The sequence below is a fragment of the Mustela nivalis genome (genome assembly GCF_964662115.1).
Source record: "Mustela nivalis genome assembly, chromosome: 17".
NCBI classification, from domain to species: Eukaryota; Metazoa; Chordata; class Mammalia; order Carnivora; family Mustelidae; genus Mustela; species Mustela nivalis.
In genome coordinates this window covers 16,549,556-16,567,301 of record NC_139036.1, presented here as the reverse complement: position 1 = coordinate 16,567,301, position 17,746 = coordinate 16,549,556, and the positions used below count along the sequence as shown (strand labels likewise).

Genomic DNA, 17,746 nt, shown 5'->3' with positions numbered 1-17,746 from the left:
CACTCTTCCTTGGCACTTAATATTTCACTATGGGAAATATTTGAAACATCTCATACCATTTGGCCTTCTTAAGCTTACCCACAACAACAAAATTAATCTTGTTGCATTTGTCATACTATTGTCATTTAATAAACATATTATTGTGGGATTCAAATATTCATTTCATACAAATTTATTAAATAATTACTATATGTCAGCACTGTCTCAGTACTGAATACACTACAGGGAACAAAACAGACCCCAAATCTTCATACTCTCATGGGGGGAGACAGGCAATACATTTATAGAACATTTTTATTGGCCAACATTGAAAATTCCCTACATGAAATACCTCCATTTCCTCCATTTTGGCCAATCATTTACACAGATTCATATGCATATGTAATCAAATCCTTTTTGGTTGAAAAGGAGATAATTGGGATAGTTCTCATCCTCAGTGATCTAGATACCAGAAAGCATTAAACGGTGAATGATGTCACCTTCCAGCATCCAAATTCTTCCAACATGAACAACTAGTTGACAATATGAATTATCTACAGAAAAAAATAATTTTGTATTTCCACTGGTAGTTAAAAATAGTAGATAACAAAACAACTAACAATACTTTTCTAAGATACACTCAACTCCTTTCTTCCTGATGTTACCCTGTTTGGAAATATGATACTTAGGGACAATCACTTATATATTATTAACATTTTGAGAAAGTTTTATAATTTCCTCATGAATTGAATCAAATCATAGGTTTTGGGGTTCCTTGGTGGATAGTGATCCACTGGATTAACAATTTCTGTTTAGGAACTATCACTTAAATGTCAGGACTGATTATTCAGAATCAAAGTCTCATCTTCCCTGGGCTGGAGAAATGAGGTCACATAATTTTCAATACTGCTCTTTTTTTCTGCATTTATTTGGCACCCCAATTTTTTGTCACTGTAATTTTATTTCATTATGTAATTAAGTAAGTCAGAATATTTTTTACTTGAGAATGCAGTAACTCAGTTAATGAGTGTCATTTTGTTAAGATTATAGGCAGAATCTTATACTCTTTAGAAACAGTCTAGTTTAAGCAATGATATAGTAAGAACAAAAATCTCTGCCTAGGTAATTTCCTTTAAAGATTTTACTGGGTGGGTATAGAAAGTCTAGTCTGATTATGTCTATCATATGAAATTAGAGTTCAGAGTGATATTTTCATTTGTTCATCCCATTTTCCAACAAGAATCATGGATACACTTTATATGACCAAGACCATGAGAGGTACAGTAAAGTCTTAAGACAGTTTTTACCCTCAGAGGTTTATAAGCATAATAGGGGTAATTAACATAATAGTAATAATCAGAAATTTGAATAGTGATTTATAGCCTTTAAATCATGGGCTATTGTGATCCTCACATCCTGTGGCCATGCTGGGCAGATATGTTGATGTGGAAGCAGAACATCAGACCTTTTCAACTTCACTCTGATTTGAATAGCTTAACTGGGACATGAACCCAATATTTCTGTGCTGCTGAAAGGGTAATAATCTGTACAAGGTGATAAATTAAATAAGATCTATTATAAACTGTTTCTAGATTTCAAAGAAGAGGACTTTGTAGCTGAAAAGATCAAAGGCAGCTTCGTGGAGGAGATGAATATTAGGGCTAGATTTCAAAGTGCACCCAATTAGTGACTATATTCTCCAATAACACATTGGTTATGAGGAGATTCTCTTGCTGAATAGTATCCCCAAGGCAGCCTTCATGTCTCGGTTTCTCAGACTATAAATGAAAGGATTTAACATTGGGGTCACTGCCATGTACATTACAGTTATGATTGCATCCTTGAGGCTGTAACTAGTTAGAGGGCGGAAATACATGCCCATGACTGTCCCATAATACAGAGAAACAACTGTGAGGTGGGAACCGCAGGTAGAGAAGGCCTTGAGCACACCCTTGGTGGATGGAACCCGTAAAACTGTGGAAAAGACATGAATATAGGAGATGATGATGCACAGTAATGGCATGGAGAAGACTCCAACCCCTAGGTACATCATTAGCACATTAAAGTGGATGTCAGAACAGGATAGCTTAAGCAGAGGGGTAATGTCACAGTAGAAGTTGGCTACTTCCTTGTTGCCACAGAAAGACAGACCAGCTGTGAGCAGAGTGTGGGGGAGGGCATTGGCATTTCCAACCACCCAAGACCCAACAACTAGGAAGACACATGTCCGAGGGCTCATAATTGTTGTGTAATGAAGTGGGCGGCTGATGGCCACAGCACGATCATATGCCATTGCAGCCAGGATATAGCTATCTGTGTTACCCAAGGCAATCATAAAATACAACTGTGTTAGGCATCCTCCAAAGGAGATGGCTTTGCTGCCTAAGACATGGTTGGCTAGCATTTTAGGGATGGTTACAGAGGAGAAGAGGATGTCAACAAAGGAGAGATTGGCAAGGAAAAAATACATGGGGTTGTGAAGGCGAATGTCAGAGTGAATGGCCAAGATGATGAGCAGGTTTCCAATCAATGTGATGGGATAAATGAACAGGAAGAGGATGAAGAAGAAGTCTTCCTGGTCCTGCTGACCAGTAACTCCCAGGAGGATGAATTCCAAGGTAGAGGATTGGTTGTCTTCTCTCATGGCTCCTTTGTTAAGAAAGGGGAGAGGAATCCAGAAATATTAGCGAAGTTACTGTGATGATCTTCCTTATCCGTCGGTTTTGGTTCAAGTGACCAGCAATCTCTATGAAGCTTTTACTGAATCCAGGGATAGCCAACATTTTGGGCAATTATCCTTGCTCATCAGTGGGTCTGATCAACAATTAGCACTTGACAAAATGTCTAAGAAGTGAGCAATCTGTGAATCAAAGATGTCCACCCTCCTCCATCCCAGAACCATCCCTCAAACACCTAGGATTTAGTCAATTAAGCAATATTTTTTTTTTTATTGTATGTGCTAGATACTTTGCTAGGCTTATGGAAAAAATATGTGTAAAATACAATTTTTAGTCCACTGATTCAACATGTTAGACAGTCTTTGCTCTCAGGGACTTTACAATGTAATGGAAAAACCAAACATCATGATGCCAATTTTATTACACTTGACAAGGAAAGGGTAGCATTTTGGAATATCTGACAAAATACGCCCGTGCAAAGGATATGTTATTGCAAGGACAAACCATCAACTTGGGAGTTGTCCAAATGACCAAACTAATAGTGACCCCAGGCCCAGGAAATAGCAGGTGTCTACAGTGACACTGGATGATTGTAAGACACTAGGATCACTGGATTTATGTCCTAGTAATAACAAGCCTAGGGAATTTCCTCCCCAAATGTCCCTTTTTCTAAGAATTTCACCACCTCTTTTGATAGGGTGTACCACTTTGGAGAACTCTCTAATATCAATAATCACACAGCTTTCTCCTCTCTTTATTATTTCTTTTGTAGAGTCACCCAACTCCCTGGTGATTTCAATTAGTGCTTAATAAACTCTCAGGTCTATATCTGTAGGCTTGAGCTCCCTTTCCCATATTTCTACATGCATTTCTACATGCATCCCATATTTCTACTTGCCAACATGTCTGTCCATACACTGTACTCTACACTCCAACCTAAGTGTTTGCAAGCTTATTTGAAAATGAAAACCATAGTTTGTTTATTTTAATAACCCCAGAGAGACTGTTGTGGACAGTCAGTAATATGCACAGGCAGTACATATAGAGTACGTATCGAGAAATACGTACAGACAGTAAATATCGAGTATGTACTCGATTTACAGTAAATATCGAGTATGATCTTGATTGTTCATTTAAAATAATGCTTACATAACTCAACCTTTCTACTTATGGTTTTGGAACTCCATCATTTCCTGCTTGAAATATTGTAATGCTCCCATAACTGCTTATGAACAGATTCTCTCCTCTTTGACTCACTTGCATTCTGCAGCATACTAGCGATGACAGAGACTGCTAGCTGTCATCCAAATCCCTGTTGTCTCTTCTTCCTGGACACACAATTAAATTACATTTCCCAGCCTCCCTTGCACTGATGTGTGTTCATGTGCCTGAGTTTTGGCTGGTCCATCCCAACCCATGTGTTCCAGTTCTGGACTTCCTCCAAATAGATGGAAATGTCCAGGAGGCTGAATGGGTTGGGGGAGTCCCATGGGAGAATGAGCCTGTGTCCCTAGTTCTCCATATCTAGTGGAGCCATGAATCACCAGGATACCCACAGGGACTATTACATAGGACAGAAATAGACTTTATTCTGTTTAAGTTGTTATACATTTTGTGATCTATTTGTTTTTGTAGTTCAGGATATCCCAAGTAATTCATTAATTTTTCCAAGGAGCACTCTACTCAATAACTAATTCAATCTATATTTAATTCAACCACAAATTCCCTGTGTCTCCTGTGGTGCCTGTGTGAATTATATGCCGGACAGAGAGATGCAGTTCTCATTATATTTTCTCCAAATATGATGTACTTAAAAAAAATTCTGTGCCAAAGGAATTTGGTTTTCTCTTTTGAAATACCTTTCCCTATCGTTACACATAATATATAAGGGTTTGGAGGGTTCGATAATGTTAAAGGGCTAAGAGACTATGAACAGTTCATGTGGTCTGTAATATTTCAGAGGTGGGGCTTTTGGCAATATGGAGGATTAGCTAATGTTAAGAAGTCCCTTAAATTAAAAGACATAGAGGGCCACTTGGGTGACTGAGTAGGTTAAGCCTGTTTTTGGCTCAGGTCATGATCTCAGGATCCTGAGATTAAGCCCCACATGAGGCTCCCTGCTCAGTGTGAAGCCTGTTTCTCCCTCTCCCACTCCTCTGCTGGTATTCCCTCTCATGCTGTGACATCTATCAAATAAATAAATAAAATCTTTTAAAAAATCCTCTTTAACAAAACAAAACAAAACTCAGAACAAGTGTCGTAAGCCATAGCTGATGTTGATCTTGAGAACTTGTGTTCTGGAACCAAGATTTGAGTCCTAATATTACTATGTCTATTTGTGACTTTAGGCAATTCAGTTCATCATTCTTGGTCTGAAAAAATGACAAAAATAATTCTACTTACCTTTTGGAGGTTTTGCGGAGGGTCAAAGGAAATAATTCAGGTAGTACAGTTGCTGGCTATCTATCCTTGATTTGTCACTGTATAAAGACTCAGCTTCTCCAACATTCACAGCTCCTACTGAGGTGTCAGCACAAATGCTGTCAAAAAGAGTTTTGGTCCTGTGGCCTTCCCCCCTCTTCTATGAATGGGAAGTTCGCAGCCAGCTGCTGTAGCACTTGTTAACAGTCCCCCTGGGGGGCAGGCATGCTACAGAAAGGGCCATGAGTAGGTCTGGAGAGGAGGTCTCTGATCCTCTGGACCTGAGGTGAAGGAGCTAGGACTGGGATGGTTTGGAAAGAAGATCCCTGAGTTTCCTAATCATGGAGCCGAAAGGGTGGGACAGGAAGATGAGGCCTCTAGTTTCCTCCTCGGGAAGAAGGTGGTCATAGAATAGAGAAAATTAGGAGCTATTTGCCAGATTATAAGATCTCTTTAAACATGTCTCCCTCAGGTCTTCATCCTGGCCATAGTCAGAGTAATTGTTGAGACTCATTACACACTCTTACAGCTGTGCCCTGAGGAGACAATGGTCCTCAAGAGTAATCTTTCCCAGAGTTCTTTTCTAGAAGAAAGGATGGAAGAGTGTTTCCCAGAGAGTGTGTCTCCAGGGTCCAAGCCCTGAGCTGACCTCTTCTAGGTACTTTGTTGGAATCTGGGCCCTTGTCCTTTGTTTCAGCACAGATTGGAATGTCTCCTTGGGTGCTGCACAGACTGTGGTACAACTGAGGGAAAAAATAGTCAACAAAATGAAACAACAATGTATTTCATATTGCAAACCATATATTTGGCAAGGAGTTAATATCCAAAATGCTTGTAGACCATATATTTGGGTTCTTTAAATGTTTGTTAAAATTCACCAGTGAAGCTCTCAGGTCCAGGGATTTTCTTTGTTGGGCAATTTTTGATTACCAATGTATTCTCCTTACTAGTGCAGGTCTATTTAGATTGTTTCTTCATGATTTAGTCTTGGTAGGTGGTGTGTTTCTAGGAATTGTGCATATTAATTGTTGATAATGCTCTTCTATTATTTTTTTTATTTCTGTAGAATTGGTTGTAATGTCTCCACTTTCATTTGTGATTATAGTAATTTGAGGCTTCTTTTCCTCCTTAGTGCATCCAACCAATTTTTTGTCAAGTTGGATGACCTTTTTGAATAACCAACTTTAGGTCTTATTGATTTTTTCTATTGTTTTTCTATTTTCTGTTTCATTTTTCTCTTTTCTAACTTTTATATTTCCCTCTTTTGCTAACTTTGGGTTTTGATGTGAGCCCATTCCTATTTTTTTTTTAAAGATTTTATTTATTTATTTATTTGACAGAGAGAGAGATCACAAGTAGGCAGAGAGGCAAGCAGAGAGAGAGAGGAGGAAGCTGGCTCCCTGCTGAGCAGAGAGCCCGATGTGGGACTCCATCCCAGGACCCTGAGATCATGACCTGAGCCAAAGGCAGCAGCTTAACCCACTGAGCCACCCAGGCGCCCCCATTCCTATTTTTTAATGTAATCATTTGGGGTATTCATTTCCCCTTTAGCACTGCTTTTGCTGCATCCCATAAGTTTTGATATGTTGTGTTTTTTCTTTCATTCGTCTCTAAGTATTTTCTAATTTTCCTTGTGATTTGTTCTTTGATCCATGGTTGTTTAAAAGTCTGGTTTAAAATTTCTACAATTTTGTGAAGTTTCCAGTTTTTGTTATGTGATTGTTTTCTAATTTTTTCTCATTGTGATCCAGAAAGATAGTTTGTATATCTATTTAAAAAATATATTGAGACTTATTTGTAGCCCAAAGTATAGTCTATTCTGGAAAATGGCCCATGGGATCTTGAGAAGAATGTGTATGTTTTTGTTGTTGAGTGGAGTATTCAGTATATGTCTGTTAGATCTAGTTGGTTATTGCATTAACTTATCTCTTTTCTTACTCATCTTTAGTCTGACTGCTCTATTCATTATTGTGAATGAGTATGGAATCTCCAAGTACTATTGTAGTACTGTTTAATACTCCTTTCCTTTCTGTCACTTATGGTTAGCATATATTTTGATGGTCTGTCAGTGCTACATAAATATTTATAATAGTTTTATCTTGTATTAAATCTTTTATTGATATATAATGTCCATTTTTGTCACTTGTAACATTTTTTATTTCAAGTCAATTTTCTCTGATGTTAGTATGGCTTCTCCTACTCTCTTTTGTTACTATTTGCTTGGAATAATTTTTTCCATCTTCTTACTTTCAACTTGTTTATATCTTTAGACCTCAAGCAAGTCTCTTTTAGTTAGCATATAGTTGGATCATGTGTTCTTGTCCATTCTTCCAGTCTCTTTTGACTGGATAATTTTATCCACTTACATTTAAAGTAATTATTGATAAGGAGGGACTTGCTTTGTGCTATTTATTTGATTATTTCCAATAGCATTTTTGTCTGTCATTTCTTGCATTCCTACCTTCTTCTGTGTTTATTTGGCTTTTTTGTAGTAAAAAGGTTCAAATTCCTCCTTAATTTTCTTTGTGTATATTCTATAGCTACTTTATTTTATTTTATTTTTATTTTTATTTATTTATTTATTTATTTATAATTTTTTAAATTTATTTTCAGCATAACAGTATTTATTGTTTTTGTACCACACCCAGTGCTCCATGCAATCCGTGCCCTCTATAATACCCACCACCTGGTACCCCAACTTCCCACCCCCTGCACCTTTAAAACCCTCAGATTGTTTTTCAGAGTCCATAGTCTCTCATGGTTCACCTCCCCTTCCAATTTCCCCCAACTCCCTTCTCCTCTCTATCTCCCCATGTCCTCCATGCTTTTTGTTATGCTCCACAAATAAGTGAAACCATATGATAATTGACTCTCTCTGCTTGACTTATTTCACTCAGCATAATCTCTTCCAGTCCTGTCCATGTTGCTACAAAAGTTGGGTATTCATCCTTTCTGATGGAGGCATAATACTCCATAGTGTATATGGACCACATCTTCCTTATCCATTCGTCCGTTGAAGGGCATCTTGGTTCTCTCCACAGTTTGGCGACCATGGCCATTGCTGCTATAAACATTGGGGTACAGATGACCCTTCTTTTCACTACATCTGTATAAGATACCTGGGAATAAACTTAACCAAAGAGGTAAAGGATTTGTACTTGAGGAACTACAGAATACTCATGAAAGAAATTGAAGAAGACACAAAAAGATGGAAAGCCATTCCATGCTCTTGGATCGGAAGAATAAGCATTGTTAAAATGTCTATACTGCCTAGAGCAATCTATACTTTTAATGCTATTCCAATCAAAATTCCACCGGTATTCTTCAAAGAGCTGGAGCAAATAATTCAGAAATTTGTATGGAATCAGAAGAGACCCTGAATCACTAAGGAAATGTCGAAAAACAAAAATAAAATGGGGGGCATCACGTTACCTGATTTCAAGCTTTACTAAAAAGCTGTGATCACCAAGACAGCATGGTACTGGCATAAAAACAGACACATAGACCAGTGGAACAGAGTAGAGAGCCCAGATATGGACCCTCAACTCTATGGTCAATTAATCTTCGACAAAACAGGAAAAAATATACAGTGGAAAAAAGACAGTCTCTTCAATAAATGGTGCTGGGAAAACTGGACAGCTATATGTAGAAGAACGAAACTGGACCATTCTCTTACACCGTAAACAAAGATAAACTCAAAATGGATAAAAGACCTCAACGTGAGACAGAAATCCATCAGAATCCTAAAGGAGAACATAGGCAGTAATCTCTTTGATATCAGCCACAGCAACTTCTTTCAAGAAATGTCTCCAAAGGCAAAGGAAACAAAAACAAAAATGAACTTTGGGGACTTCATCAAAATCAAAAGCTCCTGCACAGCAAAGGAAACAGTGAAGAAAACAAAGAGGCAACCCATGGAATGGGAGAAAATATTTGCAAATGACAGTACAGACAAAACGTTGATATTTTTATTTATTTTATTTTTTTTAAATATAGCTACTTTATTTTTTAAAATATTTATTTATTTATTTTTTGAGAGACAGAGAGAGAGAGAGAGGTTGGGGGGAAGGTCATAGGTAGAGAATCGTCAAGCAGACTCCCTGCTGAACATGTAACCTGACACAGGAGTTAGTCTTATGACCTATGACAGTTTGAACTGAGTTGGAACCAAGAGGCAAATGATTAACTGATTGAGCTACCCAGGCACCCCTTTATAGCTATTTTCTTTATAATTATCATGGGGATTATGTTTAACATCCTAATGCTTTAACATTCTCATTTGAATTTATGGCAGCTTAACTTCATAACAAAGTACTCTGCTCTTTTACAACTGGATCTCCATTCTTTTTCAGTTGTTGATGACACGAAATTACATCTTTGTACATGTGTGCTCAAGAACATAAACTGAAAATTTTTAAAAATCCATTAGTCTCCTAAATTATGTAGATTACAGTATTTGGATTTATAAACAAAAATTACAATAATGTCAGCTTTTAAATGAATTGTTTTTTTCTTTAAATACATTAGTCCTTTAAATCATATACAAAGCAAAAAGTGTAGTTACAAACCATTCTTATAATAACACTTGCTTTTCTAATTGCCCGTGCACTTACTTTTATTGAGATCTTTATTTCTCTATCCAGGTTTGAGGTATTGTCTAGTATCCTTTTATTTCAATTTGTAGGACTCCCTAGGTATTATTGGCAGGGTAGATCTGTGGTCACAAACTTTCTCAGCTTTAGTTTATCTGGGTATAACTTGCTTTCTCTGTTTGAAGGATGACTTTGCTGGATATTGAATACTTGGTTGACAATTACTTTCTTTTCCTTTTTTTTTCTTTCCATGTTTAAATTTATTTATTTATTTATTTACATTAAAAATTTTGTTTTAGTTTATTTCTTTTCAGTTTTGCAGAATTCATTGTTTACCACACCCAGTGATCCATGAAATATGTGCCCTCCATAATACCCATCACCAGGCTCAGCCAACCTGTCACCCCACTCCCCTCCAAAACCCTCAGTTTGTTTCTCAGAGTCCACAGTCTCTCATAGTTCATCTCCCACTCCAGTTTCCCCCAACTCCCTTCCCTCCATCTTCCTCATGTCCTCCGTGTAACATGGAGGACAATTACTTTCTTTGAGTATTTTGAATGTACAGGCCTACTGTCTCCTGGCCTCCAAAATTTTTAATGAGAAATCTTCTGATAAGGTTATTACAGATCTATTGTATGTGATGATTTGCTTCTCTCTTGCTGCTTGTGAGATTCACTCTTTGTCTTTTGAAAGTTTGATTACAAGGTGTCTTCCTATGGATCTCTGAGCTCATCTTACTCAAGGTTCATTGAGCTTCTTGGATGTTTTTATTCATGGATTTCATCCAATTTGGGAAGTTGTCTGCCATTATTTCTTCAATATCCTTTCTGCCCTATACCTTTCTTTTCTTTTTGTGGGACTTCCATAATGTGAATATTTGTTCATTTGTTAGTATTCCATAGGTTCGTTAGCCTCTGCTTGCTGTTTTTCAATCCTTTTTCTTTCTGCTCCTCAGCTTCAATAATTTCCATTGTCCTGTATTTAACTTCACTGAGTCTTTCTTCTGCCTGCTTAAATATTTCTTCTGCCTGCTTAGTATCCTTCTAGTGAGTTTTTAGTTTCAGTTATTGTACTTTTTCAGCTCCAGGATGTTTTTTTATTTTCTTTTCAGGTTTTCTGTCTCTTTATTCATATTTACATTATTTAGATGCCATTTTCTTGACTTTATCCACACTTTCCTTAAATTATTTGATCATTTTTGAGATCATTGTTTTGAAGTTTTAAAAAATATATACCTGCCATGTCTTTTACAGAGATAGCTTCTGTTCAATTATTTTTTTTTCTTTCAAATGAGCTGTTTTTCCATTTTTTGTATTCTTTTTGATTTCTTTTTTTGTTCTATGTTAGACATTTGAATCTAATCATGCAGTAACTCTATAAATTGGATTGTTCCCCTTCTTCAAGATTTGCTGCCTTTTGCAATTGTTTTTGTTTGTTGTTTTCATTTTTTTGTTGTTGTTAAGGCTATCTATTTACCAAGAATCAGCCTGAGATATAAACAATATTTTCTTATTTTTTTCTAAACTTTCCTTCAAAATGCACAATAGTTTTCTAATTTCTTCTGTATATACCGTAGTTTTTGAGTGTCCTAGTCTTTAATGTCTGCCTTCTGAAAAGGTAAAACCAAGAACTGAATGGGAGAAAAAAAGGGCACTAGCTCTTTAAAATTCCCTGGAAGTCACATCAGTCAGAGGGGAAGGGTCTATCAACAATAGGGGGACTTGCTAATAATGGCTACCTGTTTCTTTGTCTGCACCTCTGTGATCAGAAGCTAAAATCAGCTGTGATCACAGATCCTCAATATCTTGAGGACAGGGTTTTTTTTTTTTTTTTTTTTTCCCCTATGCTGTCTTTCACGAGCTATGTGTAAACTGCTCCAGGAATGCATGCACAGCTGTTTGTCATGCACATATTGTTGAAGGTAAGGGATAGGACTCTGCTAAGAGCTAAGATCTGAGATTGACCATAGTTATTGTCCAAATCTTCTCCAAATTTGCAGCCTTCAACAGATTGCAGAGTTCTAAAATAGTTATATCAGAAAGATTCTGACAGGGTAATTTTTGTTTATGTGGGGAGTCAAATTCCTGGTGCATCCTACTCCACCACCTTCCCTCACACAAGCCCCTCCCCCTGTTTTAAGGTTTATAAAATTTATTTGTTTGAGAGAGAGATAGAGAGACAGAGGGAGCATGAGCAGTGGGAGGGGCAGGGGGAAGGGAATAGAACCAGCAGACTCCCCACTGAGTGAGGAGCCCTATGCAGGGAATCTCATGAGGATCTCAGGACCCCAAGAATGTGACCTGGGCCGAAATCAGATGCTTAACCAAATGATCCACCCAGGTGGCCTCCTCTCACACAAGTTTTAAAAACATCTTTCATTGAATATTATATTGTTTTTTTAATTACATATTATTGAATATATTCTTCATGTTTTAGTTTTTGTCCCCATGACTTATTTTATAACTGAAAGCTTGTACCTCTTAATCCCCTTTATCTACTATATATATCCGCCCAGACCTTCCCCTCAGGCAACCACCAGTTTGCTCCCTATGAGTCTATTTATTTATTTTGTTTTTTAGATTCCACATATAAATGAAATAATGTTATTTGTCTTTTTCTAGCTGACTTATTTCACTTAGCATGATACCCTCTAGATCCATCCATGTTGTTGCGAATGACCAGATTTCATTTTTTTAAATTAAATTTATTTATTTTCAGCATAACAGTATTCATTATTTTTCCCCCACACCCAGTCCTCCATGCAATCAGTGCCCTCTATAATACCCACCACCTGGTACCCCAACCTCCCACCTCCCCCCACCACTTCCAACCCCTCAGACTGTTTTTCAGAGTCCATAGTCAACGTGGCAGGATACAAAGTCAATGTGCAGAAATCAGTGGCTTTCTTATACACTAACAATGAAAATACAGAAAGGAAAATTAGAGAATCGATTCCATTTACTATAGCACCAAGAACCATAAGATATCTGGGAATAAACCTAACCAAAGAGGTAAAGGATCTGTAGTTGAGGAACTACAGAATACTCATGAAAGAAATTGAAGAAGACACAAAAAGATGGAAAGCCATTCCATGCACTTGGATCGGAAGAATAAACATTGTTAAAATGCCTATACTGCCTAGAGCAATCTATACTTTTAATGTCATTCTGATCAAAATTACACCAGTATTCTTCAAAGAGCTGGAGCAAATAATCCAGAAATTTGTATGGAATCAGAAGAGACCCTGAATCGCTAAGGAAATGTTGAAAAATCGCTAAGGGGAATCACGTTACCTGATTTCAAGCTTTTTACAAAGCTGTGGTTATGAAGGCAGCATGGTACTGGCATAAAAAAGACACATAGACCAGTGGAACAGAGTAGAGAGAGCCCACATATGGTCCCTCAACTCTATGGTCAATTAATCTTCGACAAAACAGGAAAAAATATACAGTGGAAAAAAGACAGTCTCTTCAATAAATGATGCAGGGAAAACTGGACAGCTATATGTAGAAGATTGAAACTCAACCATTCTCTAACACCATACACAAAGATAAACTCAAAATGGATGAAAGACCTCAACGTGAGACAGGAATCCATCAGAATCCTAGAGGAGAACATAGGCAGTAACCTATTCGATATCAGCCACAGCAACTTCTTTCAAGATATGTCTCCAAAAGCAAAGGAAGCAGAAGCAAAAATAAACTTTTGGGACTTCATCAAAATCAAAAGCTTCTGCATAGCAAAGGAAACAGTCAAAAAAACAAAGAGGCAACCCACGGAATGGGAGAAGATATTTGCAAATGACAGTACAGACAAAAGGTTGATATCCAGGATCTATAATGAACTCCTCAAACTTAACACACACAAAACAAACAAGCATATCAAAAAATGGGCAGAAGATATGAACAGACACTTCTCCAATGAAGACATACAAATGGCTATCAGACACATGAAAAAATGTTCATCATCACTAGCCCTCAGGGAGATTCAAATTAAAACCACATTGAGATATTACCTTACACCAGTTAGAATGGCCAAAATTAGCAAGTCAGGAAACAACATGTGTTGGAGGGGATGTGGAGAAAGGGAAACCTGTTGGTGGGAATGCAAGTTGGTGCAATCTCTTTGGAGAACAGTGTGGAGATTCCTCAAGAAATTAAAAATAGAACTTCCCTATGACCCTGCCATTGCACTCCTGGGTATTTACCCCCAAAATACAGATGTCGTGAAAAGAAGGGCCATCTGTACCCCAATGTTTATAGCAGCAATGGCCATGGTCGCCAAAGTATGGAAAGAACCAAGATGCCCTTCAACAGACGAATGGATAAGGAAAATGTGGTCCGTATACACTCTGGAGTATTATGCCTCCATCAGAAAGGATGACTACCCAACTTTTGTAGCAACATGGACGGGACTGGAGGAGATTATGCTGAGTGAAATAAGTCAAGCAGAGAGAGTCAATTATCATATGGTTTCACTTATTTGTGGAGGTGAATCATGAGAGACTATGAATATTATATTGTATACATTTTCCTGTTACTAAATGTTCTTCAAACATGATTATAATGATGCATGGTTTTCTCTTCCTTTTGTTAAGGCAGACACCCCTTTACCATTCCCTATTGTACTCTTTAGTCACTCTGAGCCACTCTCCGTGCCCTGAAGATACCATGCTTTCCTTTGATTTAGCTCAGATGTAACATGAGATTTAAGCTGCCCCAACCAACAAAACTGAATTAAATACATCTTCAAATGACTTCCGTGGCATCTTATTTTTATTCTAAAAGAGATTACAAATATATATTTAATTTTTAGTCTGCCTCTACTACCCTTTGAAGCAACAAAGATATAATGGTTAAGAGTTATAAAATATACTTCCATGGAATAAAAATTACAATGAATAAATAAGTAGGCAAGATAATCTTAACATGTAAGTAGTGCCATGAGGTTAACCAGCATGACAATATTATAGAGAGTAATGGCTTCTTCAAATAGAGACATTAAGATAAAACTCTTTGCTGAGAAGATGTTAGAGCCAAGACTTAAAACTGAGACTTCTAGTAATTTTGTGGAAATTGCATTGTATATATTTTTAGTTTTTGGAGGGATAGAATGTTTATGAAATAAATTTTTCCCAGCTAAGAACTTGGTATGTCTTTACATTTTCATATCTTGATTGATTTTCTTGAATAAAAACTTAATGTTTTTTTCATACTGGTTTTATACTTGACTTGTTGCATATATTCTTAAGTATTTTACAGTTTTGCTATTGCTGTTGCTGCTTGGCTTTTATACTTTTACTTCTAGCTTGTTCTTGATAGAATGAAGAAAATCCATTTTTACTTACATCTCTTGTATCTTTCCTTCTTTTTATAAATAATCTTTGTTTCCCCAGATATTTATAGCATTCCTGGTACTTAGTTCACAGTATATTGGCTGAAAGAATGAACGTCTTAGTATAAATACTGGTAATGGGATCTGTTCTTCCTCATGGCAAAGCTTCTCTATGGGGGTTTAGAAAGAAGGTTTGCACTCACCCAGGAAGTGAGAAGGAGGAATCAGATTGATGTGGTTGGTGGATGACATGATGTGAGATTTTGGAGTTCAAGAAAAGAGGACTTTTTTTACTTTCAAGTTTTTATTTAAATTCAATAATTAACATATAATGTAGTATTGTTTTCAGGAGTAAGATTTAGTGATTCATTAGTTACATATAACATGCAGTGCTTATCACAAAAATGTTCTCCTTAATGCCCATCACCCAGTTATCCCATTCTCCCACCCACCTCTCTTCCAGCAACACTTAGTTTGTTCTTTGTGGTTAAGAGTCTTTAATGGTTTGCCTCCCTCTCTGTTTTTATCTTATTTTATTTTTCTTTTCCTTCCCCTGTGTTCATCTGTTTTGTTTCTTAATTCCACATATAAGTGAAATCATATGAGATGTGTCTTCCTCTTACTGACTTATTTCACTTAATGTAATACACTTTAGATCCAGCCATGTCATTGCAAATAGCAAGATTTTATTCTTGTTGATGGCTGAGTAATATTCCATTGTATATAATACCACATCTTCTTTACCTATTGATCAGTTGATGGACATTTGGGATCTTTCCATAATTTGGCTATTGTTGATAGTGCTACTATAAACATTGGGGTGCAGGTGCCCCTTCAAATCACTATGTTTGTATCCTTTGGGTAAATACTAATAGTGCAATTCCTGGGTAGTTCTATTTTTAACTTTTTGAGGAACCTCCATACTGTTTTCCAGAGTGCTACACCATTTGTCATTCCCACCAATAGTGTAAGAGGGTTCCCCTTCCTCTATGTTCTTGCTAATATCTGTCATTTCATGAGTTGATCATTTTAGCCATTCTAATAGGTGTAAGGTGATATCTCATTGTGCTTTTGATTTATATTTCCCTTATGATGAGTGATGCTGAGCATTTTTTTCACGTGTCTGTTATAGCCATTTGTATGTTATTTTTTTTTTTGGATAAATGTCTGTTCATATCTTCTGTCCATTTCTTAACTGGATTATTTATTTTTGTGGTATTCAGTTTGAGAAATTCTTTATAGATTTTGGATACTAGTCCTTTATCTGATATGTCATTTGTGAATATCTTCTCTCATTCTGTCTGTTGCCTTTTGGTTTTGTTGACTATTTCCTTCTCTGTGCAGAAACATTTTATCTTGATGTCCCAATAGTTCATTTTTGCTTCTGTTTTCCTTGCCTCTGGAGAGGTGCCCAGTAAGAAGTCATTCCAGCTGAAGTCAAAGAGGTTGCTTTCTGTTTTATCCTCTAGGATTTTGATGGTTTCCTGTCTTACATTTAGGTTTTTCATCCATTTTGAATTTGTTTTTGTGTATAGTGTAAGAAGGTGGTCCAATTTTATTCTTCTCCATGTTGCTGTCCAGTTTTTCCAAAACCACTTGTTGAAGAGACTTTTTTTGCCCATTGGATATTCTTTCCTGCTTTGTTGAAGATTAGTTGACCATAGAGCTGTGGATCCATTTCTGTGTTCTTCATTCTGTTCCATTGATCTATGTGTCATTTTTTTTTTTTTGTCCTAGTACCATGTTGTCTTGATGATTACTACTTTGTAATACAGCTTGAAGTCTGGGATTGTGATGCCTCTCACTTTGGTTTACTTTTTCAAAATTCTTTTGGCTACTTGAGGTCTTTTCTAGTTCCAGACAAATTTTAGGATTGTTTGTTCTAGCTCCAAAATCCTGGTGTTATTTTGACAGTGATTACACAGAAAGTATAGATTGCTTTGGGTAATATAGACATTTTAACAATGTTTGTTTTTCCAAGAGGGCTTTAATCTTGATTCTACCACTTAAAACCTTGCCTAGCATGAACTAGGTAAGCTATTTTTCTTGATTTTTCTGAATACCAATTTCCTCATTCTTAAATGGAGATACTGATGTAATTTAGTAGGACAATGTAAAGAATATATAAAATAACACAAGTGAAGAACTTTAGAAAGTGTCCTGGAGAGTAAGTTCTTAAATATATTGATTAAAATTTAAATCATTTGATAAACATTTATTTTTGAAATTAAAAAATTCCTGTATATGAAAATGTGTGTCTTTTATCTTTCAGTAGAATCTACAGAACTCTGAGAACCATTTAGATTTTCAAATGCAAGATTCTTCCCATTTTAGCAAAATCTGCATTAGGTTTTAATATTTGCTATGTTATGTAAGGGTTTCTAAAATTTATGGATTGGATTTGGGGTCTCTAATTCTTATAAGTACTATTTCTTTTCCCATTGTTTTTACCTCTTTATTTTCCCTCTGAATGTTTTGAGAACTTTGTTAGTACTCTACAAAACATATATTTTTTGGACTCTCCACATTAATATCTGCATGCTATGTAAATTTTTTTCAAAAAAATTTTTATATCTTGGGGCACCTGGCTGGCTCAGTGGGTTAAAGCCTCTGCCTTCAGCTCAGGTCATAATCCCGGGGTCCTGGGATCAAGCCCTGCGTTGGGTTCTCTGCTCCGCAGGGAACCTGCTTCCTCCCCCCTCTCTCTCTGCCTGCCTCTCTGCCTACTTGTGATCTCTTTCT

At 36.7% G+C, this 17,746-nt stretch overlaps 1 protein-coding gene across 1 annotated transcript; it reads right to left on the bottom strand.

Moving 5' to 3' along the window:
* Positions 1–1,693: 1,693 nt before the first annotated feature.
* On the bottom strand, positions 1,694–2,623 carry LOC309851637 (olfactory receptor 1A1; the record flags this gene model as incomplete). The annotated part of the gene is made up of 1 exon (XM_082707224.1): positions 1,694–2,623. The coding sequence occupies one exon, from the start codon at positions 2,621–2,623 to the stop codon at positions 1,694–1,696; it is 930 nt and encodes a 309-aa protein (XP_082563350.1).
* Between the last annotated feature and the right edge of the window lie 15,123 nt (positions 2,624–17,746).